The sequence below is a fragment of the Geotrypetes seraphini genome, chromosome 2 (genome assembly GCF_902459505.1).
Source record: "Geotrypetes seraphini chromosome 2, aGeoSer1.1, whole genome shotgun sequence".
Classification (NCBI taxonomy): domain Eukaryota; kingdom Metazoa; phylum Chordata; class Amphibia; order Gymnophiona; family Dermophiidae; genus Geotrypetes; species Geotrypetes seraphini.
Window position 1 is genome coordinate 321,857,940 of NC_047085.1, and position 24,325 is coordinate 321,882,264.

General features: G+C 42.2%; 1 protein-coding gene across 4 annotated transcripts in view; it reads right to left on the reverse strand.

The window, feature by feature from the left end:
• The window catches only part of RBMS3 (RNA binding motif single stranded interacting protein 3), a 1,318,368-nt gene that overhangs the window by 362,355 nt on the left and 931,688 nt on the right, over positions 1-24,325 (reverse strand). For all 4 annotated transcript variants that reach the window (XM_033930140.1, XM_033930137.1, XM_033930138.1 and 1 more), the window contains one exon: positions 21,111-21,268. In XM_033930140.1, coding sequence (XP_033786031.1) covers positions 21,111-21,268 — 158 coding nt within the window. The remainder of the gene's footprint in view (positions 1-21,110; positions 21,269-24,325) is intronic.

Here is a 24,325-nt window from a genome sequence, read left to right on the forward strand (position 1 = left end):
GAGAGGGATTATTCAAAAGTGAAGATGCTAGACTTGAAAAAAAAAAAATCCACATGATTTGGTGAAGATGGGGGCATGCTTCAGATAGTTGCTACCTGGATGAGAACATCTGGGGAAAGCAGAAAAGAAGTGGGTAAAATTGAAAGGATCTAATTTAGGAACAACAAATCTTTCTGTTAGGAAAGTAAATTAAAGCAAGAGGAAAAGAAGTCCTCTTTGGCTCTCAAAAGTAATAGCTGAAAAGGTAAGAAAAAAGAGATTAGCTTTCATAAACTGCAAAAGCTTTATATTTATTGGTAAGAACATAAGAATTGTCGTACTGGGACAGACCGAAGGTCCATCAAGCCCAGTATCCTGTCTCCAACAGTGATCAACCCAGGTCCCAAATACCTGGCAGAAACCCATAGTGTAGCAACATTACAGAGCTGAGACTGTGATGTCATAATGCCTCATTCCACCAATGCCTAAGAGCCATCAGCGATGACACAATGGCTTGACTGTTTCCAACAGTGGCCAACCCAGGTCCCAAGTACCTAGCTAGATCCCAAGTAGTACATTCTTCAGAGGATTTTTTGATCATTTGCCACTAAAACTGTTTTAAGCTGTTTACTTGAATAGCCATCACAATTTAATAGTTTATTATTGTGGACTCCTATTTAGAAAAAAACACAAGCTTGAGAAGCAAAAACACTAAGACTGACCCCCCTCTTTTACAAAGGTGCACTATGCTTTTTATTACGCGGTAAATATTAGTGTGTGCTAATCACACGCTGAGTGCTAACGTGTGCATGTTATCCTATGGACACGTTAGCGGTTAGCACAAGCGTTGATTTAGCGTGCGATAAATGCGCACTAAAACGCTTAGCGCACCTTTGTAAAAGAGGGCCTGAATGTCCATTTGCATGGTATGTGGAGGATATTTTACAGACCCATGGTGATACAGGCTCTAATGGACGTTTTGTGAGTCTGGAAGCCAAGTTATTGAGGTCTGTTTTTCTCTACTTTCTTTTTATAATTTATTTATGATTTTCAAGGTTTGGTATGTATGATGGTCCCAATAATACTTACATAGCTGCACGTTTAAACTTGTATTGGTGCCATATTGATAATGTCTGCATCCACACAATTGAGTGCTTCCTGTTATTTATACCACTGCCCCCACCACCACCTCAATTTCCCAAGTAAGAATGGCAGCATATTTGACATATTTATGAAAGTATTAATGATCATTAACAATTTTAAACATTAATCTACTGTTTATTTTATTTGTTTGTTCTTATCTTTTGTTTATACATTTGATCTACATACTGTATATTGTATTGAGATTTACACATGTATGATTTTTTCTTTTTTGTGTAAATTATTTTTATTAAATATATTGTAATAATACAGTACTGGTATACAGTAATATAACACATTCCCCTTAACACCCCCCATAGATAACTGCTGAGTCTCCATTTAAATATTAATATTAAATATTAACCATTTAAACAGTAAGGGGCTCATAATTTAAAAAAAAAAAAAACATTCAAAAAGTGGCCTAAATCAAAAAGCCAGATTGTCCAAGTACCGATAATCAAAGTTGGTTTTGGATGTATCTAAAACCAGCTTAGGCCTTTACCCTGCCTCTAAACGCCTAGAGCGAAAAGAGGCATTTTTAGAGAAGGGGAAAGGGCAGGAGGTGGGACGACCTAGACTTAGTCGTACAGCAAGTATAACCAAAAACTTTAATAGGTTGCCCAGTCGGAACTTATATGTTTTGACTTAGACCAAGTCAAAACAAGTATAAGTTCCGAGTAGGGATGGCTGCCGCGATAAGCTTAGCAGCCCCGGCAACCTACCCACCCCCCACTGCAATATGCCATATAATGATGTGCTATATAATAAGAATAAGAGCGTCTTCAGACTGTCTTAGAAGTGGATTCCTCAGTGATCACTCTACCCTGGTATTTGAGGACCAGCACTGCTTTTGGTAGAAAAAAACAACAACACTGGAATCAGTGGTGTAGTAAGGGTGAGTGGCTCCTGGGGTGGTGAACAGGGATACCACAGTTGTGGTGGATGCTCTGTGTGCTCTCTGATGCTAAACATCACTGAATTTGTGCATCCGGTTTCAGAACAAAGGTTTAGACTGAAGAGCAATACAACCTGCATTACAGAAGGGGTTATTTATATCATCATATGCCCCTGACCTTTAAATTATGTGGGACAGATCTCACGGAAATTGAGGGTCAGATTACTGGAGCACAAGTCATGTATACATACTAAGAGAGTGGAAGAACCCCTGGTGGTGCACTGCCTTGAAGCCCAACATGCTTTCAGTTCACTGCGGTGTGTGGTGATTGATCATCTCCCCTGCTCTGTGAGATATGGTGACTGGAGACGTCAGAAGGAACAAAGATGGATCCACAATGTACAAACCGTCCACCCAGCTGGGCTGAATGCCCAAATTGAGTGGGCGGCATTCTTTGGTTGAAGCTGGCTGGGGATTGGTCTGACTGAAAGGGGAGGGGTCTGTACTCCATTTTGAATACACTGGTTGCTGGAGAATCCCACGCCTCAGCTTCTATGTGTGTGGATGTGAGCAGTTGGAGCACTTGGAGAGCCTCTACAGTTGCTGGTGGAGTAGGCTGGAATCATTCCCCTGACGCAGCTCAGCGAAACGGAGGTTTCCCCATCAGGAAAGAATGGCTGCGGGGCCAAGCAGGCTTGCACTTTTTGGATGCATGGAAGACAGCCTGGACATCGTCTGCAGCTAAGTGGTTTGTTTGTTTTTTCCTGCTTACCATTGACTGCATTTGAGACTCATATATGTGCTGCTTGCTCTACTCACATTTTTTGAAGTTTTGTAATTTGGCGTGCTAGATTTTTTTTCAGGTGGTTCCTACGAGGGCTACTATAGTGTTTCTCACTGATGAATGAACTGAGATATTTTGGACCTTGCTTAATGGTTGTTTATAAGTGGAGTTTTTAGCCATTTGAAGATGAACTGAGGCTTTTACTCCACTTTTTTTCCTTTTTCTTGTTTGTGTGTTAAGTGAATGAGCGGGTCTCTGTATGAGTGCAGTGGGTAGTCCTGGTAGAGTCTAGGTAGGTCCCTCCTATGATTTCCAATAGGGCATAATTCATTAGTTTTAGGAGTGGTGATGGCCCTTCCCTCCCCCTTCCACGGCCTCCTGCCGCATGCTCGCCCCCTTCCCTTTCCCCATGCTTTTTTAACTTCTCCGGCATGAGCAGCATGCCCGCGTCGGTGTTGGTTCGCCCTTTGATCTCATTTCCCAGGCGCGGGTCCCAGAAGTGATATCGGAGAGAGTGCCAATGCCGACGTGGGGAAGTAAAAAAGGTACGGGGAAAGGCAAAGGGCACGTGGCGCTGAGAGGAGCAGGGAGGCAGAAAGGAAGAGGAGTACCGCGCACTTAGGAAAACTGCACCAGGGGCGGACCACCCCCCCCCCCTTACTAAACCACTGACTGGAATTACCTCCAATAAACTTTGGGTTTTGTATGCCTAAAATTGAAAGATAGTGTTGATCTGACATATCACTTCCCCCTCCTTTACTAACACGTAGCACGGGTTTTAGCGCCGTCAGCGGCGGTAACTGCTCCAGCGCTCGTACAAATTCTATGAGCGTCGGAGCAGTTACTGCCGCTGCCGGCGCTAAAACCCACGCTACACGTTAGTAAAAGAGGGGGTGGGGTTTGTTTAATCTTCCTCTAATTTTTTAAAGTCAATCATCTTTATTGGAGTAACAGAACAAAATTCAAACAGAACAAATCAACATAAATGGCACAGGCATCATCATCAACAATAAAGGCAGAGACATCCATACGCATATTGTGACAATATGGTATCACACCAAAACTTCAGTAAGTACAGGCGTATAGGCAGAAGTAAATGAAAAGAAAGAGAAACACTGTACAGTTAATTAACCATTACAGTAAGTTAATAACGGAGACCAAATACAATGAAAAGCTGAATGTGACCCCCTGCGTTCAGCCAGACGAAGCTCATATTGATAGGCATTAAGAACCATGTTCCACCAACGTGATGAAGAGACTGGCGGTCTTAATGGCCAGTCCAAGTAGAATGTCAAATAAAGCAGAATGTGGACAAGAAAGTGGTGGCTCCAGAATAGCAGAGCGCAGTATCACCAGAGTAACAGCGAAGGGGAAAAAGTGACTCATAATATCCCCCACTTCTGACCAAAAACCAGAGACGAAGGAACAGTCAAAAAGCAAGTGTTGGAAGGTGCCAGTAGACACCATACATCTCCAGCAGTTGGTAGAAGAAGTCGGTGACACTCGTTGCTGTTTGACAGGAGTCCATAAGGATTTATGAAGTACAAAAAATAAAGATTGTCTAATGGAGGCCGAATGCTGGGGTCGATTACAATAGCGCCACAACAAGGACCATTGATGCGCAGTGATGTTACATTCAAGATCTCGCATCCAGAGCCGCTGGATAGGAAGAAAACGTTTCTGATCTGAAGTCATAAGGGTACCATAAATCACGGACATTACATGAGGTCTGGAGCTCCAATAAGCCAACAGCAGAGCATAGTAGGCAGAACCCCTATGGAGACTCTCCAAAGCGGGTCCAAAAGCAGCATGTATACTATGACAAAGTTGGAGATATCTACATACCTGGTGAGGAGGCACACCATAAACTGATTGCAACTGTGCAAAGGTCATTAGATTATGATCTATCAATATATCTTGAAGATACCAAATTCCATATGCAATTCATGTAGGCCAATACACCGTACGAGACTCAACAGTGATGTGTGGGTTACCCCATATAGGGGAATAAATACTAGTATACATAGGATAAGGTAGGGTCCGCCCAAGGTCAACTAACGCCTTCTGAGTAGCAGAAAGCACCGCCCATTTTTGGAAGCAAGGAACATTGGTGGAAAAACAGGCTTTATCTAAAGGATAAGGATCTACCAGGCCCTTCTCTATCATCCCCCAATAGGACAAAGCACCACTGGTCTGGGGCAGAAACCACTTACTAGCGCCCCGTATCAAGGCCGCAGTGGCATACAAGTCAAGTTCAAGTTCAAGTTTATTAGTATTTGATGAATCGCTTATTAGAATTACTAAGTGATGAACAAAATTAAAAATAGGGTATATTACAAAAGGGCAAACATATTAACAAAATTCTTTCATATATTACATACATGAGTAGGGAGGGAAAGAGGAATAGTTACAATTTTTATCTTAGTAGAAAGACCAAGAAGGAAAAAAACAAAAGGGAAAGGGGGTAGTTAAAACTTTGGTATATTTTGAGATTTTTATTGGAGGTTTAAGTATTAAAAGCGTCATTAAAAAGATAAGATTTTAAAGATTTTTTGAACAATGTAAGATCTTTCTCATTTCTAATGTATTGTGGTAAAGAGTTCCACCATTGAGGGCCCATCACAGAAAACATGTCCAATCGTCTCATGCCTATTATTTTCAAAGATGGAATTGAAAGTAAATTTTGGCTTGAAAACCGAAGTGGGCGTAGAGTATTATGTGGTATTAACAATATTGATATAAATTGGGGTTCATTGAATCCTAAAGTTTTAAATATAAGCAACATTATTTAAAAAAAGATGTGATGGCCGATTGGAAGCCAATGGGCATCAATCAGCAACGGTGAGACATGGTCATATTTCCTAGCATTGTATATTAGTTTGATCACAGTGTTTTGTATGATCTGAAGTCTTCTTTTTTCTTTTTGGGAAATATTAAGTAGGAGAGCATTGCAATAGTCTAGTTTTGCTATAATCAAAGAGTGGATCAGTATTTTGATAGATTTTGGACTTAGAAATTTAGCGATTGATCAAATCAAACGTAACTTAAAAAAGCAATTTTTAACAGTGAGAGAAATATGGTCGTGATAAAGTAGTTTATCGTCAATTGTGACCCCAAGAATTTTAACAGTAGAGACTAAGTTTAGAGGAATATTGTTAAGAACAAATGAGGTCTTCAGGGCTATATCTTTTTTCCAAGTGAAGAACATTGATTTGGTCTTATTTATATTTAATGCCAATTTATTTGAACTAAGCCAGTTTTGAATTGTTTCTAGTTTTTTACTAATAGATGAAATGTCATTATTGTTTTCTGGATCCAGTGGGTGAATGAGTTGAATATTGTCAGCGTAAGAGAAGGGAGTGAAACCAATAGACTGGCAGATACTTAGTAGTGGAGAAAGAAAGATATTGAACAGGAGAGGGGACAAAATAGATCCCTGAGGAATTCTGAAAGAAGAAGAATACAAGGAGTACTGAGGGAAATTACCCCGCCCCTCCCCCTTGATTCCAAGGCTTCTTAAGGATAGATAGGGCTATGCAGGAAGGTTTCCCATTCCAAAGATATTTGGCCAATCCACTTGTTTGAACAGAGTGGGAGGAAGGGGCAGTGGCAACATTTGCAAAACATACAGGATTTTAAGGGTCAGCATCATATGGATTGGTCTCCAATCTGCCCCACCAGGTTAAACGCAAGGGGGACCATTGAGAACAGAGTGTCTGGATCTTAGTAAGCAACAACTTGACATTCAAGGCCACCGTATCCTGCCAGGTGTTACAAAAGCGTATGCCTAAATATTTAATGTCAGTGATGCACCAGGTGAGACCATACGGAGCTATCATAGCTTGAGTGCAGTTAGGATTCAGAGGTAGAACCTCAGTCTTATCCCAGTTAATGGTAAAACCTGAAAGCCGTCCAAAATCAGAGATAAGAGTGAGGATAGCCAGAAGACTAGCCTCCGGTCTGGAAATGTAGAGGAGCACATCGTCTGTGAAGGCAGAAACACAGACCTCGTTGGAACCCACCGGTATACCTTGAAAGTCAGGAGAGGAGTCCAATCACCACAACAGAGGTTCCAGGGCCAGATTGAACAGGAGAGGTGACAAGGGACAACCCTGTCTCGTACCACGAGTCAGGGAGAAGTAAGGCGACAAATAGCAATCCACATTCAATCTGGCCCTAGGATTAGCATATAAAAGACTAACCATATCAATAAAGGCATCACCTAGTTGTAACCACCACAGAGTATAAAATAAATATTTCCATTCCACATAGTCAAAAGCTTTCTCTGCGTCTAAGGACATCACACAAGTGGGAATGGAAATATTTTGGGCTGCTTGCAACACATGACAAAATACCCTGGAGTTGTCAGCAGTCAATCACCCCTTCACAAAACCACATTGGGTAGGGTGGATGAGCAATGGTAGAGCTTAAGCCAATCTGCAAGAAGTTTTGCAAAAATTTTACAATCGTAATTGAGTAGGGAGATGGGTCTGTAATTTTTGGACAGAAGGGGATCTCAACCAAGTTTAGGAAACACCACAATGTTGGCTTCAGCAAAAGTTCCCCCACTGGTCCCCCTATACAAAAAATCATCATAGAGTCTAAGTAAATGGGGAATCAAAAGCGTCTGAAAAGTTTTATAGAAGCCCAAAGAGTATCCATCCCCCCCTGGAGCTTTCCCTGATTTTAAGCCAGCTATAGCCTCTCCAATTTCCACCGTGGTGAGGGGCCGATTGAGATCCATAACGAGTTGGGGTGGTAGTGAAGGGGGGGCCATATCTTTAAAGAAAGCAGCAAAATCGTCCATAGAAGGATCAACTCCCGAAGTATATAAATGCTCATAAAAGGAGCGAAAATGTTCAGCAATGGCATTAGGGTCAGTGATTAGGGGTCCGGACGTCCTAATGGCTTTGAGGTAATTGGTATTTGAGGTAATTGGCCAACATTGTAACTGCTTTGTTGCAATGTTCATAATACACAGCCCCTCATGCATCAGCAGAATACCAGCCCGCTCGGAAAGAATAGAATTATAGTGAAATTTAAGCTTGCGGAGTTGCATTAAATCAGAAGCAGTGGTAGAGGCATGATAACGGACTTCCAAAGGTTTAATTTGGGCATCCAAGTCAGTCAGTAGTCGCTTACGGTCTTTGTTGAGATGATTTCCTCTCTTAAGTAAGCCTTATAAGCATCCCAAAGGGTCTGATAGGCTGTATCCGGAGTGTCATTGTGCATAAGGTAATCCTTAGTCCGTGTCTCAACTTTGGCCAGAAAGTCAGTGTCAGCCAAGAGGGTGGCATTCAGGTGCCAAGTAGAGGCAGGAGAGGATGGAGTAGATAAGCAAAGAGTAACCAAAATTGTTGAATGATCCGTTAGAGGACAGGGAAGTATAGATGAAGATTGTACAAAATGTATGAGAGAGTTGGATAGAAGGCAGACGAGTGGGGTGCTGACCAAAATGTGTATTCAAGGTCCTTAGGGTAGAAAAGGCGCCAGACATCAGCCAATCCATAGCACTGGATAATATTCAACAGGAGTGGATGCGTTTTCGGAGGTCGATAGGAAGACTGAGATCTATGGTCCAGATGCGCATCAAGAACCAGATTCCAGTCACCACCCACAATAAAATAGTCCTTGGTGATAGAAGCCAGCTCTTTAGCTAAATCCTGAAAAAAAACTGGATCAGCAACATTAGGACCAAGAGCATAAAAAAGGTATAGCGTTGGGAAGCAATGTTAAGAGTGACCGTAACCCATCTATCATGAGAATCATGGGAGGAGTGCATGATGGTATATTGAAGATGCTTAGCCAGTAAAATAGCCACCCCACCTTTAGATGAAACTGCGGGAGAGAAAAAACAGTGAGAGACCCAGTCTCGCTTCAGTTTAGCAGACTCAATGGCGTTCAATTTGGTTTCCTGCAGAAAGACCACCTAAGCAGAATGATGCTTTGCAAAATAACAACATTTTCTTTCTCTTGATAGGGTGATTCAAACCTCTAATATTCAGATAATACATTACATACTGACATTTAAACAAGAAAATCATATAATATTGCAATCCCCTGCATGAAAAAGAAGAAAAACTGTACAGCACACTCACAGACATCCCGCTGCCTAACGATCCTGATACCTGATAAAAACTGCCTAGTCCACATCAAACGTAGGAAACCCCCAAAGATACACACACACACATACAGCCCCCTACCTTCCCAACAGCCATCCAAACCCCCATCCACCCACAAGACAAAAGCCTTGTAACCATCCCGCCAAAAAGGTGACCCGAAGGCCTACGAAGGGGAAGAGACACCACAATACGGAAGCTCGAAGCCAACTCCCCCCCTCCCAACAGCCCCGTAAAAAACAATGTTGGGTAAATACAGAAAATACAACTGATATAACATTTCACTCACAGCCGTGGTATGAGCATGACAAGGCTAGCAACCAGAGCTGCACATCGCCATTACAGCGAAAGTAAAGAAAACAGGATAAAGATAAAGTCTTAGAGGCAATCAGGTATCCATGCGCTGCAGCTCTTCCTGCTCCCTCAGGAAGCGATCCACCTCCTCAGGGTCGGTATAATTTTGGGTTCTGTTTTGGTAGGTAATTTTGAAGCGCGCCGGCGATAAGAGACCAAAGCCTCAAGAGCACGCAGACGAGGGCGCATGGCCAAGCACTTGCATCGCTTCTCTGCCGTGGCCTTAGTGTAATCAGCAGAAATGTAGATAGTTTGACCCTGCCAGTCAAGTTTACGGAGAGTTTTCATCTTATCTAGGATCATTGCCACATGGAGGGAAGTGCAGCAACTTCATCACCACTGGTCTCGCTCGCTGTGATCCGAAAGGCAATTTGGTCGGTACCCAGTGGGCCCTTTCCACCTCTAGGGCCCTGTCGAATTTCAGGGATAACACTTTGGGGAGCCAATCTTCAAAAAAATTTGCAAGCATCAGGGCCTTCAATCCACTCATTTAAGCCGCTGATGCATAAATTATGTCTGCGACCACGGTTGCCAATATCTTCCAGCTGAATCTGCAGCGTGTGCAAGGCACTCCAATCCATTTTTTCATTCGTAGCGATCTCATCCACGAGCTCTTCCGTTCCAAAATAAACATTTTGGCATCCATTACCGACATTTTCTCCTTGAGATTTATAATCTCGTGCTTAACATCCTTGATATCATCCTTGCTCTCTGATAGCATGTTAGAAATGAGCTGTAGTTGATCCGACACCATAAGCTCAGGATCTGCACGTGGCCTGCTCGCATCGCCCTTAGTAGGGGTCGGCGGATCTTGTTTCAGCCGTTTAGCACCAGAAGTGCCAGCAAAAGCAGCCTCAGTTTTACCCTGTTTAGACATAGGCATCGTTTCAGCTAGGAAAATCGCAATTTCTCTTTTAGAAGGTGAGTGGAAATGTAGAATTAGCGGAGCCATTGGCAGGAGCTCGTGACTCAAGCCTCCATATTGATCGGGCTGTCTAGCACCCCCTCCATCTTCCTCTAATTGAATTCAACCGTTAAAACAATAGTTTTCAGTGTTTACTAAACATCCACAAAGTCTATGAGAAAAACTTTGTAACTACGGTAGTTCTGAAAACCTAAGGCAAAAGAGCTTATGCACTGACAATGATATACCATCTTTGAAACCTATATTCATTCATAAGAGGGGTTGGGAAGATAATAGAGTTGCCTTCCGAAGCTCTATATTTGTAAAACTGAGGTGACAGAAAATCAGCGAAGCACATTATGGAAGTGGATACCAACACACCCCAGGGTATGTCTACCGTCTGATTATCTGCACAAAGAGCTCTTTCCACTGTTAACAATTACCTTAACAGCCATTTAAAATTCTACAGTATAAAAATGTTCTTTACCCTTCAACAAAAAAATGATGCAGCTACGTGCATGACAATTCTGTAATGAATGCAGTAACAGTTATATACCAATTATGTGCATGATTCATTAGAATAATGGCATGGGTTTATGTTTATTAAAAACTTTCTATACCGCATAACAGCCTAAAAAAGGATCTAAGCGGTGTACAATACATATTCAATAAGAAAGGAACTCCATTTAAAAATAGGATAGAGAAGAGTAAAAGCAAAAGTTAATTTTTTTTCTAAAATACTAAGCAATCAACATCTCCATCATAATAATTCTAATAACAGTTCTAATAAAAAAGAGTCAAATCTCAATAAACCATAATTAATACATACAAATTTAAAAAAAATTGTTTTTCCATATCTGAAATTATTCACTACATTCATACAAATTATAGATTACAGTCTCAAACTCAATTATTCAATTTGAGAAAGCCAATTGAAAAAAAAGTGCGCTTTTAGATGTCTTTTAAAGTTTATATATGATTCTTCTTTTCTCCAATCTACTGTATGGGCAAATTATTCCATAACCGTGGACCTAAGGGCTCCTTTTACTAAGGTGCGCTAGCCTTTTTAGCGCGTGCTAAAGGTTAGCACGTGCTAACCACGCGCTAAACAAAAAGTACTAATGCAAGCTCTATGGAGGCGTTAGCGTTTAGCGCGCGCTAAAACCGCTAGCACACCTTAGTAAAGGGAGCCCTAAATAAAAAGAACGCACAGTCTAGTTGACGCAAGATGAGCCTTCGAAATATGAGGAACAACTGCGTTCAGTATTGGTCGCCACACCTCAAGAAGGACATGGCGGTACTTGAGAGAGTCCAAAGGAGAGCAACGAAACTGGTAAAAGGGCTGGAACACTGCCCATACGCCGAGAGGTTGGATAGGCTGGGGCTCTTCTCTCTGGAAAAAAGGAGGCTCAGGGGAGATATGATAGAGACCTTCAAGATCATGAGGGGCATAGAGAGGGTGGATAGGGACAGATTCTTCAGACTGAAGGGGACAACAAGTACGAGGGGGCATTCGGAGAAACTGAAGGGAGATAGGTTCAAAACAAATGCAAGGAAGTTTTCTTTCACCCAAAGGGTCGTGGACACTTGGAATGCGCTACCGGAGGAAGTGATCAGGCAGAGTACGGTACAGGGATTCAAACAGGGATTGGACGGATTCCTGAGGGATAAAGGGATCGTGGGATACTGAGAGAGGTGCTGGGATGTAACACAGGTATAGAAAGCTAACCAGGTAATAAGTATAGAAACCCAACAGGTCGTGCATGTGCAAGACCGGAGGGTTAGGACTACGATGGGAAGATAGGACTTCAATGAGAAACCAAGGTGGCAAGGGAGCCCCTTCTGGTGATTCAGACAGGTCGTGACCTGTTTGGGCCGCCGCGGGAGCGGACTGCCGGGCAGGATGGACCTATGGTCTGACCCGGCGGAGGCACTGCTTATGTTCTTATGTTCTTATTAACTACCCTGTTGTCACTGAAAGATCATAGTAAACATCTTGGGGCATAAAATAACACCAAGTTCGAGCGATATGAAGGCTGTAGCTGAAATAATGCTGTACGTGCCAACATCAAGATCCTAAATTTGATCCTAAATTCCATTGGTAGCCAATGGAATTTTAAATACAGAGGTGTCACACGATCACGAATATATGCACGGCCTGCCTACATACATACATACATATGTGAACACATATGTACACAAATGCCAAAATCTGACTGAATCACTATTCTATAAATTTGCACCTATCTTATATAATGTATATTTTACAGCTAGGCATACACATAGGTCTCCTTTCAGAAAGGCACGCTCGCATTTTTTGCGCACACAGAAGATTAGCGCGCACTAGCTGAACAATTACCGCCTGCTTAAAAGGAGGTGGTAGTGGCTAGCGCGCGCGCTAAAACCGCTAGCGACCCTTTGTAAAAGGAGCCTATAGAGACGAGGCAGACAACGGTAGGACTAACATGGTAGGACATAGTTTGTGTACTGAAGAGAACAGGCTGTCAGTTGAGGTTGGCTAGAATCAATCAGAAAAAGAAACTGAGGCTAAATATCCAGCTCAGTGGATTGACTGATGATTGGCTATGTCATTGCGACACAGCCAGTCACCACCGATATTCAGTAACTCACTAGCTAACTTTGACGGCCAGATAGAACACCTTTTTAAAGTGGCTCTATCTTTTGCCATTAAGACTTAGCCAGCCAGCCTCTGAATATTGTCCTAGCCGGCTATATCTCAGCCAGTCAAAGATAGTCCGAAATTCAGTACTGGTCAGACGACACGGTGCTAGCATTAAATTGCCGGTATCATCATGGATCGCAGGAAATTGCTGGCAATCTCCCATGGTCTGAGTATCGGGAGAATTACATTCTAATCCATCAGTGTGTTGCTAGGGGGAAGAGTGCTACCATTTTCAAATTATTGAAATTACTCTGAGAAAAGAAGTTACTCGCTGTGAACATTTGTGCATGAAAAATATTTATAGAGGCTAAAGGGAAAAAGATCAGAGTATGTTTAATGAAAGATGCATATTTTATAAGTGAAACAGAGGCGTTTTTGGTAATAAGACAAATGTCTCACCTTGCTACCTAGAGAGAGCAAGTGAAGTGGTCCTGGAGAAGATCGGTGAATTTCAATGATGGGCTGATGACGGGACGTGCTGGGAAATGGGACTGGATTATTATTAGAACAGGATATGGTTGGAAAGAAGACCAGGATAAAAGGGACTTTTTTTCTGCTCCACCGTCAATATAAGGGGGGGAGCAATTGCCTCTGTACTGTATAAGGCTGCAGTTACAGGGTTTAGCCAAAAGAGGGCTGAGGTTAAAAAGAAGTTAATATAGACTAGAGCAGTGTTTTTCAACCTTTTTTGGGCAAAGGCACACTTGTTTCATAAAAAAAATCACGAGGCACACCACCATTAGAAAATGTTAAAAAATTTAACTCTGTGCCTATATTGACTATATATAAAGTAATTCTCTTGAATAGGAATCAAATAAACACAAAGAAAGTATTTTATAATTACTTTATTATGAAATATTAAGTAAACAGAATGGTGAAAAATTATAAAATACTTTATTCAGTGCGAAACCTGGGCCTGTTTGGCTGAACACAAAGCTGATATTCTGGCTGGAATCGAAGAAAGACACACACGTAGCTCTTCGTCAACAGCTCTCAGTCTCTCTCTGTATTTGGTTTTTATAGCATACAAAAATAGACAAATATACCCTCCATCCTTTTTATTAAACCACAATAGCAGTTTTTAGTGCAGGGAGCTGTGCTGAATGCCCAGCGCTGCTCTTGATGCTCATAGGCTCCCTGCGCTAAAAACCACTATTGTGGTTTAGTAAAAGGTGACCATATTGTAAAATATAGACAGCAGATATAAATTCAGAACTGTGCATAGTAAGTGAAGGGAAGTTTTCATCTCTGGGAATTTACCCAGTTAACTATAAAGTTATTTGGGCAAATTCATTTGAAAACTGTGGTAATACTGCCTCCACTTTGCTAAATTTAAAATAAAATCATTTTTCCTACCTTGTCTGGTGATTTCTGGTTGCATTTTCTTCTTCTGACTGTGCATCCAATCTTTCTTCCCTTCTATCAGCCTGTATGCTTTCTCTCCTCCACACCTCATTCCCTCCCCCAACTTTTTCTTCCTCTCTCCCTGACCTTTCTTTCTTTTTTTCTGTTTCTCTTCTTTCCTTCTGTTTCCCTGCCTGCCCCTTTTCTTTCTTTCTCCCTGCCGTTCCCCAAGCCACTGCCACTGCCGCTGCCATCGGGGAACAGGACCCACCAATGGATAACAGGCCCCAAAGCCGACGCCAACGCATGCTCTCCCTGACGTCAATTCTGCAATCGGAGAGGAAGTTCCGCCCAGCCAGGCAGCGATTGGCTGGCCCGAACTTCCTCTCCGACTGCAGAATTGACGTCGGGGAGAAGAAGACTTATCGGCTCGATAGATTAGATCGCCAAGACAAAGTGAGTCCTGGGTGATCGACTCACTTTGCCTTGGCGAGCTACTGGTGCCCCTGCCTCGAGCCCCCTGTCAGCTCCGGGCCCCTGAATGCAGGACTGGTAGTACTGCCCTGATGGCGGCCCTGCGGCACACCAGGCAACATCTCGCGGCACACTAGTGTGCCGCGGAACAGCGGTTGAAAAACACTGGACTAGAGTGATTCTTCTGTTAAATCTGTCAGTGAAGATCAAATGACCGAGGATTTAAATTTTAATAGAGACAAGTTTACAGCATTTTCCTGCAGAACAGGGAGGGAAATCTCACCCACCCATACCTTTCTGCCCTGGATTGAGGCACCAGACACCCACACATATTTAGGGAACCGACAGAGCTGGCATACCACAGAAAAACAGCCGCTATGTTGTTGTTTTATTTACCATCTCCCGTTAAATACACCTAACCCTAGACAACTTTATAAGCACATATTAGAGCATTTAAATTGCTATTCTGCAAGGGCAAGTTTATAAAGATGTGAATCCTATTTTTACATGTAGAAAATGGTTTCTATAAAATTTAGACCAAATACATGCACAGAAAGTAGGCACCCAGAAAGAGTCCTCTCAATATTAAGCCATTGGCAGGCAGTGATCTTACTGTGTACCACCGGTGTTGAACCTAGATATTCAATGCCAGGCTAAATCCAATCACTGGCATTGAATATCCATTTTTTTTAGGCCAGCTATCGCATGCCTGGTTAACTCAATATTCAGAGCTAAGCGGCCATTCATTAACACATAAAGATAGGACAGCTATTTATGCAGTCTTATTTATGTACCAACACTTATCAGTTTGCTCTCAATATTGGGAGCTAACTGGAATCCTCCCCCAAACATCCCCAGAATGCCTCTGGATAGAGTAGCAGGGGCATAGTTACCAATGAGTGAGCCCAACAAAATGACCAGGGCTGCCCAATTGTAGGGGCCACCTCCAGTAGTGAACCCACTTTCCCTTTTTTATCTGCCTGCCAGCTATCCCTGACATGAATCTGTTGTCTGTCCAACCCCCCTTCCATCCTCATGTGGCTCAGCATCTTTCTTGCCACTCGCTGCTCACAGCCAACCAACTGCCACCCGCAGAAGTCCTGAAAATGTGCTCACAGGTTGCTGGCAGAGGCAGTGATTAAAACAGGCTGTCTCTGCCCAGCCATGCCTGGGTCTTCCTTGGACGGGTCCTGTCCACAAGAAGTTACATCACAGAGGCGAGATCCAGCCCAGAAAAGGCCCAAGCGGGACCAGGCAGAGATAGCCTGTTTTAATAGCTGCCTCTGTCAGTTACCTGTGTGCTATCTTGAGGGGGGAGAGAGGGAGGCAAGCAGAGAGATCTGGGCCTGGGACATGAAAATATTTCAAACAGGAAAGAAGGGTATTCTGTCCTCCCATTATTGTATTTTGGTGTGTACTTATATAATACTGTGTAACCAGAAAAATTGTATTTTACAAACATATATGTATGCATGTAAATGATTAGAATGCCAGCATTTTATGCATGTTCTTCCCACCTAAATCAAGGCAGCTCCTTATAGAATTAGCCCAGTGTGGTGGTGTTGGTTGAACTTGTTTGGTTGGTCTATGGAGTTGATCATTGTTGCCTTTGCTATGGTTACTCTGCAGGTGTTCTATGGCTCCAGCATGAACTACTGTCAATATGCCTTTAAGCCCAAATATTACGAGGGGCCAATAAAAAGTTCTCAGTCCAACCAAGAAGAGAATGATGTGGAGCCATGAAACTTACAAGTTATTCCACACTTTTCTTGACACTTTCATTTCATATCATGCTCATAAGTGGGATCATAAATGTTGCTCTCCTTTGGACTCAAATAATGGCAAATTTCTCTCCTTTGCCTCAGTGAAAAAGATGTGCCAGGGTTGGTCAAGGCATAGATGCCAGCTATGTGGGTGCTGTAGGTTCCTGATCACCCCCAATATTTTTGGGACCTCACGTAACCAATGCTGGCGTGAAGTCCAGGAATCTCTGCTCCTTCCAACCCATGCACCTCCCTCCCTTCCCCTCACCTTCCCACAGTGGCTACCAAGGGGGTGCTCCGATGCATCATGAACATCTTCTGGCAGTAGCAGCATACATGAATCATTGCTCTCGTTGACTTCGGGCTTTCCTCTCTGCTGGGTCTCACCTACTTCCTGTTTCCGCAAAGGCAGGACCTGGCAGAGAGGAAGGCCCGAAGCTGACGAGAACAGTGAATCATGTATGCTCCAGCTGCTGGAAGAAGTTCATGATGAATCAGAGCACCCCCTTGGTAGTCGCTGTGGGAAGATGAGTGGAAGGGAGGGAGGTGCATGGGTCAGAAGGAGCGTTGGTCACGTGAGGTCCCATAAATATTCCTGTTTCCACGAAGGCAGGACCAAGCAGAGAGGAAGGCCCGAAGCTGACGAGAGCAGTGAACACTATGCTGCTGTCCAGGGAAGCTGTGAGAGAGGGGGGAAGGGGAGCAGAGGGGGGGGGAGAATTACTGCACCTGACTGGGGAGAGGGAGGGAGAAGGAAGACCAGGGAAAGTATAGGGAGGGAGGGAGGAAAAAGGAGAAGTGATGTCAGACCATGGAGGGGGAGGGAGATATGCCAGAACATGGAGGGAAGGGAAGGAGACAGATGCTAGACTAAGGGGAAAGGAAGGAAGTAAAGAAAGGAAGGGGAGGAGATGCCAAAAAATGGCGGAGGAGGGAGAGATGGAAGGGAAGGAAAGGAGAGAGATGCCGGTGCATCGGGAAGGGAAGGAGACAGATGCGTAACCAAGGGAAAAGGAAGGAGAGGAAATGTCAGACTGTAGAGGGGAAGGGATAGATGGAAGGGAAGGGGAGAAGAGAGATGCCAGGGCATGGGAGGAAAGAAGGGAAGGAGACAGATGCATGACCAAGGGGAAAGGAAGGAGAGGAGATGCCAGACCATGGAGGGGGAGGTGGAGGGAGAGATGAAAGGGAAGGGAAGGAGAGGAGATGAGAGGAGAGAGATACTGTAACCAGGGTTAAAAGTTTAATAGTTACTTTAGTGTGAAAAACAGGGTTTAAATAAGTTTTTAAAGGGTTTAATGAAGCAGAGAGGATCTGGAAGGAAATATCTGTGTTTTTTTATTTTGAGAAGTATGGTTTGTGTATGGTTTGTATTGGTGCAGTTTTGAGGTTTTCTGTTGCTAATTTCCTGTACAGGTTTGCTATCCTCATGCAGAGATCAGCATCAGCTGTCTGAACATTCTAACTGTCAGATTTGACAGTTGGGAGGGTGACTTGGATCTGTGTGGAGGTGTTTTGGTTTCTGTGCCTGGTGAGAAGGTAATTATGGTGGTTTTTATTTGAATTTGTGAAGGATTGTGAAATTCTGGATAAGGTCTGAAGTTTGGTATTGATGCTGGTAATGTTTGAGAATCTGAAGAGAGTTTTTGTGATGTTCTGCGAGAATCTTCTGGGAAATGTGTGAAAGATTCCCTGACTAAGAAATATATGGTTCTGAATAAAGTTTCAGTCTGATATTCTGTGAGAATCTTCTGAGAAGTGTTTGAGAGATTCTATAAGTGAGAAATTTATTGTGCTGATTTTTTGAGGAAAGTTTCAGTCTGCTCTTCTGTGAGACTCTTCTGGGAAATGTTTGAGAGGATCTTTGAGTGACTTCTGTGGTGCTGATTTTTGGAGGAGATTTTTATGAGAGATCCTGTGACAGATTCCTGTGGAATGTTATAAGAGAATATTGATAAAAGAAAATTGGTAAACTGTTTTGGGAACCTTTTCCTGAGAATATCTGTTGTAAAGTTTATTGAGAATCTGAGTGATTTGAGATATCGGGGGATTTGAGATATAGGAAATTTGAGTGATTTTAGAAATAGGAAATTCTGGGGAGGGAAAAGTATAGGGTATATCAATTATCTATTTTTTTTCTAGCTTAGAAAGTATATTTAGGCAATTTGGGGGTTATTATATTAGGATAGGGTTTTCCCTTATTGGTTTGTTTAAGTCAGAGTAGTAGGTTGGTTCCAGCAAGAGATTCTGCTAGCAACAGCGCGCCTACGTGGTACCCCTACATAGCAAGAAAATAAAGCCTCAAATACCCAAATCTGAGGAAAAAGAAGAACTTTACAGAGGAGAAGTAGAATCTCTTTGCTTAGATTTGATTTACAGCATTTGTTTATTAAATATTATTTCTAATTTAAATTCTGAATCCTTAGTGCTTCTTTATATTTATTTTATTATACGTTTAATAACTATTTTTATTTCAAGGTGATAACATATTATTATATATTATCATTTTGTTTATGTAATTCACCCCTTCTCTTGGGGAAAGGTATCAATTTAACCCTCGGTGTGCACGACTACTAAACAAATCTTATTTCAAGAGGGATACCTTTTACCTCTGTCTGAGAAGGAGGGGGTTACAATACCTTTGCCAGTGTAACAAAGTGTAGAAGTTTTGAATAAGAGAGTGCCTGTGGAAATTCCAGGAGATGGTGTGCACAGGAGGATTCTCAAGGTAATGTGCTCAGGAGGATTCTTAAGTTTTGTTTTGAACAGCAGCAGCAGTTGAGAGCTAAATTCAGCAGCAGTTAAGAGCTGAATTCAGTGCTGTTTCAGAGCTGTGAGTAATAGTACTCCAGGCATCTAGTGTGGCATCCAGGCATCCAGTGGTTTTGTTCTAGCTCTAGCCAACGCAAGAGAGGATATCTTTATTTTTACTGTATGCACACTGAGGGTTAATTTTTTTTTCAGTCCTTACTTGAGATATAGTTATTGTTTACTTGAATAATTTATTTGAATCATTTTTATGTTTAATTTTGTTTTGTACAATAAATTGTTAGTTTATATATGTTATTAGAAGTATTGATCTCTTTCCGTACTGGTATTTTTGCTGGAGACTAAATGTACCTTGAAGTTTCCTAAAACCTCTGTAGCAATAAGGTGGAAGTGAGCTTTGTCTTAGGGATTTTAACACCATTGTGACACATTTTCTATTTCTGTGCGTTGACACTGAAACTAAGGGGTGCTACACCAGGGAGAGAAGGGAAGGAAGGAAAGAGGAAGAGAGAGATGCCAGAGCATAGGGGAGGGGGTGGAGACAGAGAGAGCAAAATGTGTGAAGCTGAAATGAATCATGTACAAAAAAGAGAAGGGACACAGGATAGACAGTTTATGGAGGGGATATAGAAAGAGGGAAGATGCAGGGGGAGGGCAGATAGTGGGTGGAAGAGAGAGAGAGAGAGGGTGGACAGTGGTCGGATAAAAGGGGCAGATGCTGCATAGAAGGTGGGAGAGAGGAGAGATGCTGGATAGAAACAACAGAATGAAAAGAAAATGCATTAGAAGGGGGAAGCCCCATCATTTGCAGCATGCGGCCCTGTAGGCAGGAGGAAGTGAGCTTCCCTCTTATCATTTTCTCATCCAAAGGTACAGGGGGTCTGGGGATGTGGGAAGTGAGCCTAGGAATGTTGGGGGGGATGTGGGGGACAGAGATGTAAGGAGGTCCAGGATATCAGGGATGTGAGGGGGATGTGGGGGATGGTGAGGGAGGTCTGGGATGTTAGAGGATGTTGGGGATGTCAGGGGGATTTGGAGAATGTCAGGGGGAGGGGTGTAGGGCTCTGCAACTCAGTAGATCCTGATAGTTTGGGCACCTTTGTGGAACTTAGACACAACTCAAACAGGTCTAACTGCCGGCATCTATGTTCCCGCTGGAAAAGCTTTGATTATGGCTGGGGTACATCCAGGTTGAAGCCCACTCAATTCCTGCCCATAACACACCTCCCAACACACCCCTTTGCTCTCTGGATGCACAGCAGCTTAGAAATGCTGATGCACATCCAGAAAGTTGGTTTTCATTATCAGCACTTGGACGTCCCTGCTATTAGGCCATCCAAGTGCCGACTTAGACTGGTTTTTGGATATTTTAAAGTTTTGATTATGAGCCGCATAATGTATAAACCTGCTAAAATGTGTGGGGGCTTCAGTGCATAAGCTTGATTTACCAATGGTTTATTTTCCCATTAACACAGAACGGGAAAATAACCAAAATAAATCAAGCCTTCAGTCTGATAATAAAGTGATTTTGCTTTTGGAATGACAGCAAGTTCTCTGATCTGTGGCTTTGATCTGAATTATCTGGTACGTTTATAAGGAAAAATCCTCAGGGAAGAAGAAAGCAAGTTGGCTGTTTTACAGTATTATTATTCCAGCCAGTGTCAGTAAGACATTTTTTCAGAGCTAAAGAACATTGGGTTACAAGAGTACACTATGACGATGTTCAATACTCTAAGGTATGATTTCTAAAAAAAAAAAAAATCATTTGCAAATCAAAATAACTCTTCCTGGGAAGTAGAGATGTTTTGCAGATGATTCATTAGAGATGAATGAGGTCTTGTAAAAGCACACTTTGAAAGGAGACAGGGGAAAAGAAAAGCTCATAAATGAAATGATTCTTACCTAGCAAATCCAACTCCTCTACTAACTCCACTGGCGTCTCTTAATATTCTTGTTGAAATGACATGTCCAAAGGGTTTCAGCATATTCTCTAATTCCTGCTCATCCATGGAAATAGGTAAATTTGAGATGTATAAGTTTGTGGGGTCTTGTTCTTGTTGCTAAGATGAAAAATAAAAATATACATACATCATTGTTGTTAGAATTAGCACTGCAACATATCTGAAGGGCTTCCAAAACCTTTCTGAGTAGCCTCATAACCAGTTTGATTTTCGGAGTATTCCCAATGAGTGTAGAGAAGAGAAATATGTATGGAATGAGACTCCAATGTATGCAGATTTATCTCATGCATATTCATTATGGAAATCAAGAAAACCTGACTGGTTGTGGGATAACCAGGACAAGCTCGGGAAGCCTTGCACTATAACTCTGATTCAGGCCTTCTTTTACTAAGGCGCGTTAATCGAATTAGCACGAGCTAAACGCTAATGCGTGCATGTTAGTCTATGGATGCATTAGCGTTTAGCGTGCACTAAATCGGTTTGCGCACGTTAGTAAAAGAAGGGGTTAAATGGGCCCTGGTAGAATAAACATGACACAGATACCTTTTGTTTGGTTAATAATTTGACTGGATTAAGGCACATGGCTTATAGTGCTGAAATCTTCCAATGAAGAATTAGCTGCCACAAAATGCATATTTCTCACTAGGCAATTGGAGCTTAGGTATTATGCTTTCATGCATTAAAATAAGTTTATGAGCAAATAAAATTATAGCACTGTATATGTAGCTTGTAAGATAAAGTGGCAAATATGCCATAGTAACATAGTAACATAGTAGATGACGGCAGATAAAGACCCGAATGGTCCATCCAGTCTGCCCAACCTGATTCAATTTAAAATTTTATTATTTTTTTTTTTTTTCTTCTTAGCTATTTCTGGGCGAGAATCCAAAGCTTTACCCGGTACTATGCTTGGGTTCCAACTGCCGAAATCTCTGTTAAGACTTACTCCAGCCCATCTACACCCTCCCAGCCATTGAAGCCCTCCCCTGCCCATCCTCCTCCAAACGGCCATACACAGACACAGACCGTACAAGTCTGCCCAGTAACTGGCCTAGTTCAATCTTTAATATTATTTTCTGATTCTAAATCTTCTGTGTTCATCCCACGCTTCTTTGAACTCAGTCACAGTTTTACTCTCCACCACCTTTCTCGGGAGCGCATTCCAGGCATCCACCACCCTCTCCGTAAAGTAGAATTTCCTAACATTGCCCCTGAATCTACCACCCCTCAACCTCAAATTATGTCCTCTGGTTTTACCATTTTCCTTTCTCTGGAAAAGATTTTGTTCTACGTTAATACCCTTTAAGTATTTGAACGTCTGAATCATATCTCCCCTGTCTCTCCTTTCCTCTCTAGGGTATACATATTCAGGGCTTCCAGTCTCTCCTCATATGTCTTCTGGTGCAAGCCTCCTATCATTTTCGTCGCCCTCCTCTGGACCGCCTCAAGTCTTCTTACGTCTTTCGCCAGATACGGTCTCCAAAACTGAACACAATACTCCAAGTGGGGCCTCACCAATAACCTGTACAGGGGCATCAACACCTTCTTTCTTCTACTGACTACGCCTCTCTTTATACAGCCCAGAATCCTTCTGGCAGCAGCCACTGCCTTGTCACACTGTTTTTTTCGCCTTTAGATCTTCGGACACTATCACCCCAAGGTCCCTCTCCCCGTCCGTGCATATCAGCTTCTCTCCTCCCAGCATATACGGTTCCTTCCTATTATTAATCCCCAAATGCATTACTCTGCATTTCTTTGCATTGAATTTTAGTTGCCAGGCATTAGACCATTCCTCTAACTTTTGCAGATCCTTTTTCATATTTCATATTTCATATTTTTCATATTTTCCCTTCTGTCATGTTTAATACAGCCATGCTTTTGCTCACATCACTTCCTTCTAAAAAGTACCAGGATTATTTAACTGTTATTGCACCATTTGGTCTGAACTCCCTAAAATGTCATCCATGTGGATCTTGACAGTTATAAATTGGGATTCTTTGAAGACCACTGAACTGCATATTGTTCTTCCAGATAAACCCTACAGATGTAGTTAGCAAACCACACCTCTCAGTTTCACAACCTATCAAGTTTCAAGTTTTATTAGGATTTTATATACCGCCTATCAAGGTTATCTAAGCGGTTTTACAATCAGGTACTCAAGCATTTTCCCTATCTGTTCCGGTGGGCTCACAATCTATCTAATGTACCAGGGGCTATGGAGGACTGAGTGACTTGCCCAGGGTCACATAAAAAATGCAAATGACGGATTTAGGCACAGTATACCACTACATTGTACACAGCAGACATTGAGACACAGACACATGCAAATCAGTAGAACAGAAAATTTAAACAGAAGCAAATAATTAAAACTAAATTACTTATAATCTCAAAAATAAGGTAATGTGCACATGATCAGTCATAATAGTAATAATAGCAATAATATGTTAAAAATATAAGCCAGAGCTGAAAAAAAAAGGCATGACTATCTGTAGAGTAATTTAATTTGACAGTGCAGTAGTGACATGCAAATTCATAATTAACGTGATGTGCTCTGTAGTATATTCTTTGTTGAACCAGTTTTTCGCCTTATTCTTATTGGATCTCCAGTAAGTTGGAGCCAGGGCTGAGATACTGGCACCACGAGCCTTCATTTGGAACTATCTAGTGATTTTTCTTCTATTTTCTACTTACCTACCAAACCCCAAAATAGCCCTAGTTTGGGGGTAACGCACCACAAACACTTCTGGAAACCCTGAATCCTCTTGCTAGGTGTCACTCTTGAGCAATGTCCACAATTCTGTCCCTTTCCTTCCCCAAAAGCAGTGAATGTTACCCCCATAGCAACTCTTGACCCAGCTAACTGGAAGGTTAGGAGTTGAGGAAACCCCATGGAATTTCCAGTTGATTGTGCCACGAGGTCAGGAGATCAGCTCTGCTTCATTCTTATACATGTTCAAAAATGTTAGAAGCTATTGCAAGGTAATTTTGCTGCAAGGTTTCAACATATATCTTCTTTATAGATATTTTCAACAGTGTATTCCAAAAGATTTGTGAAACAGTAAGAGCTAGAAATGAATGATTTAACTGTTGCATTCATCTTTGATATAAACAGATCTGATTGAGATTACCCTGGTGAGACAAGATAGTGGCTTGAAG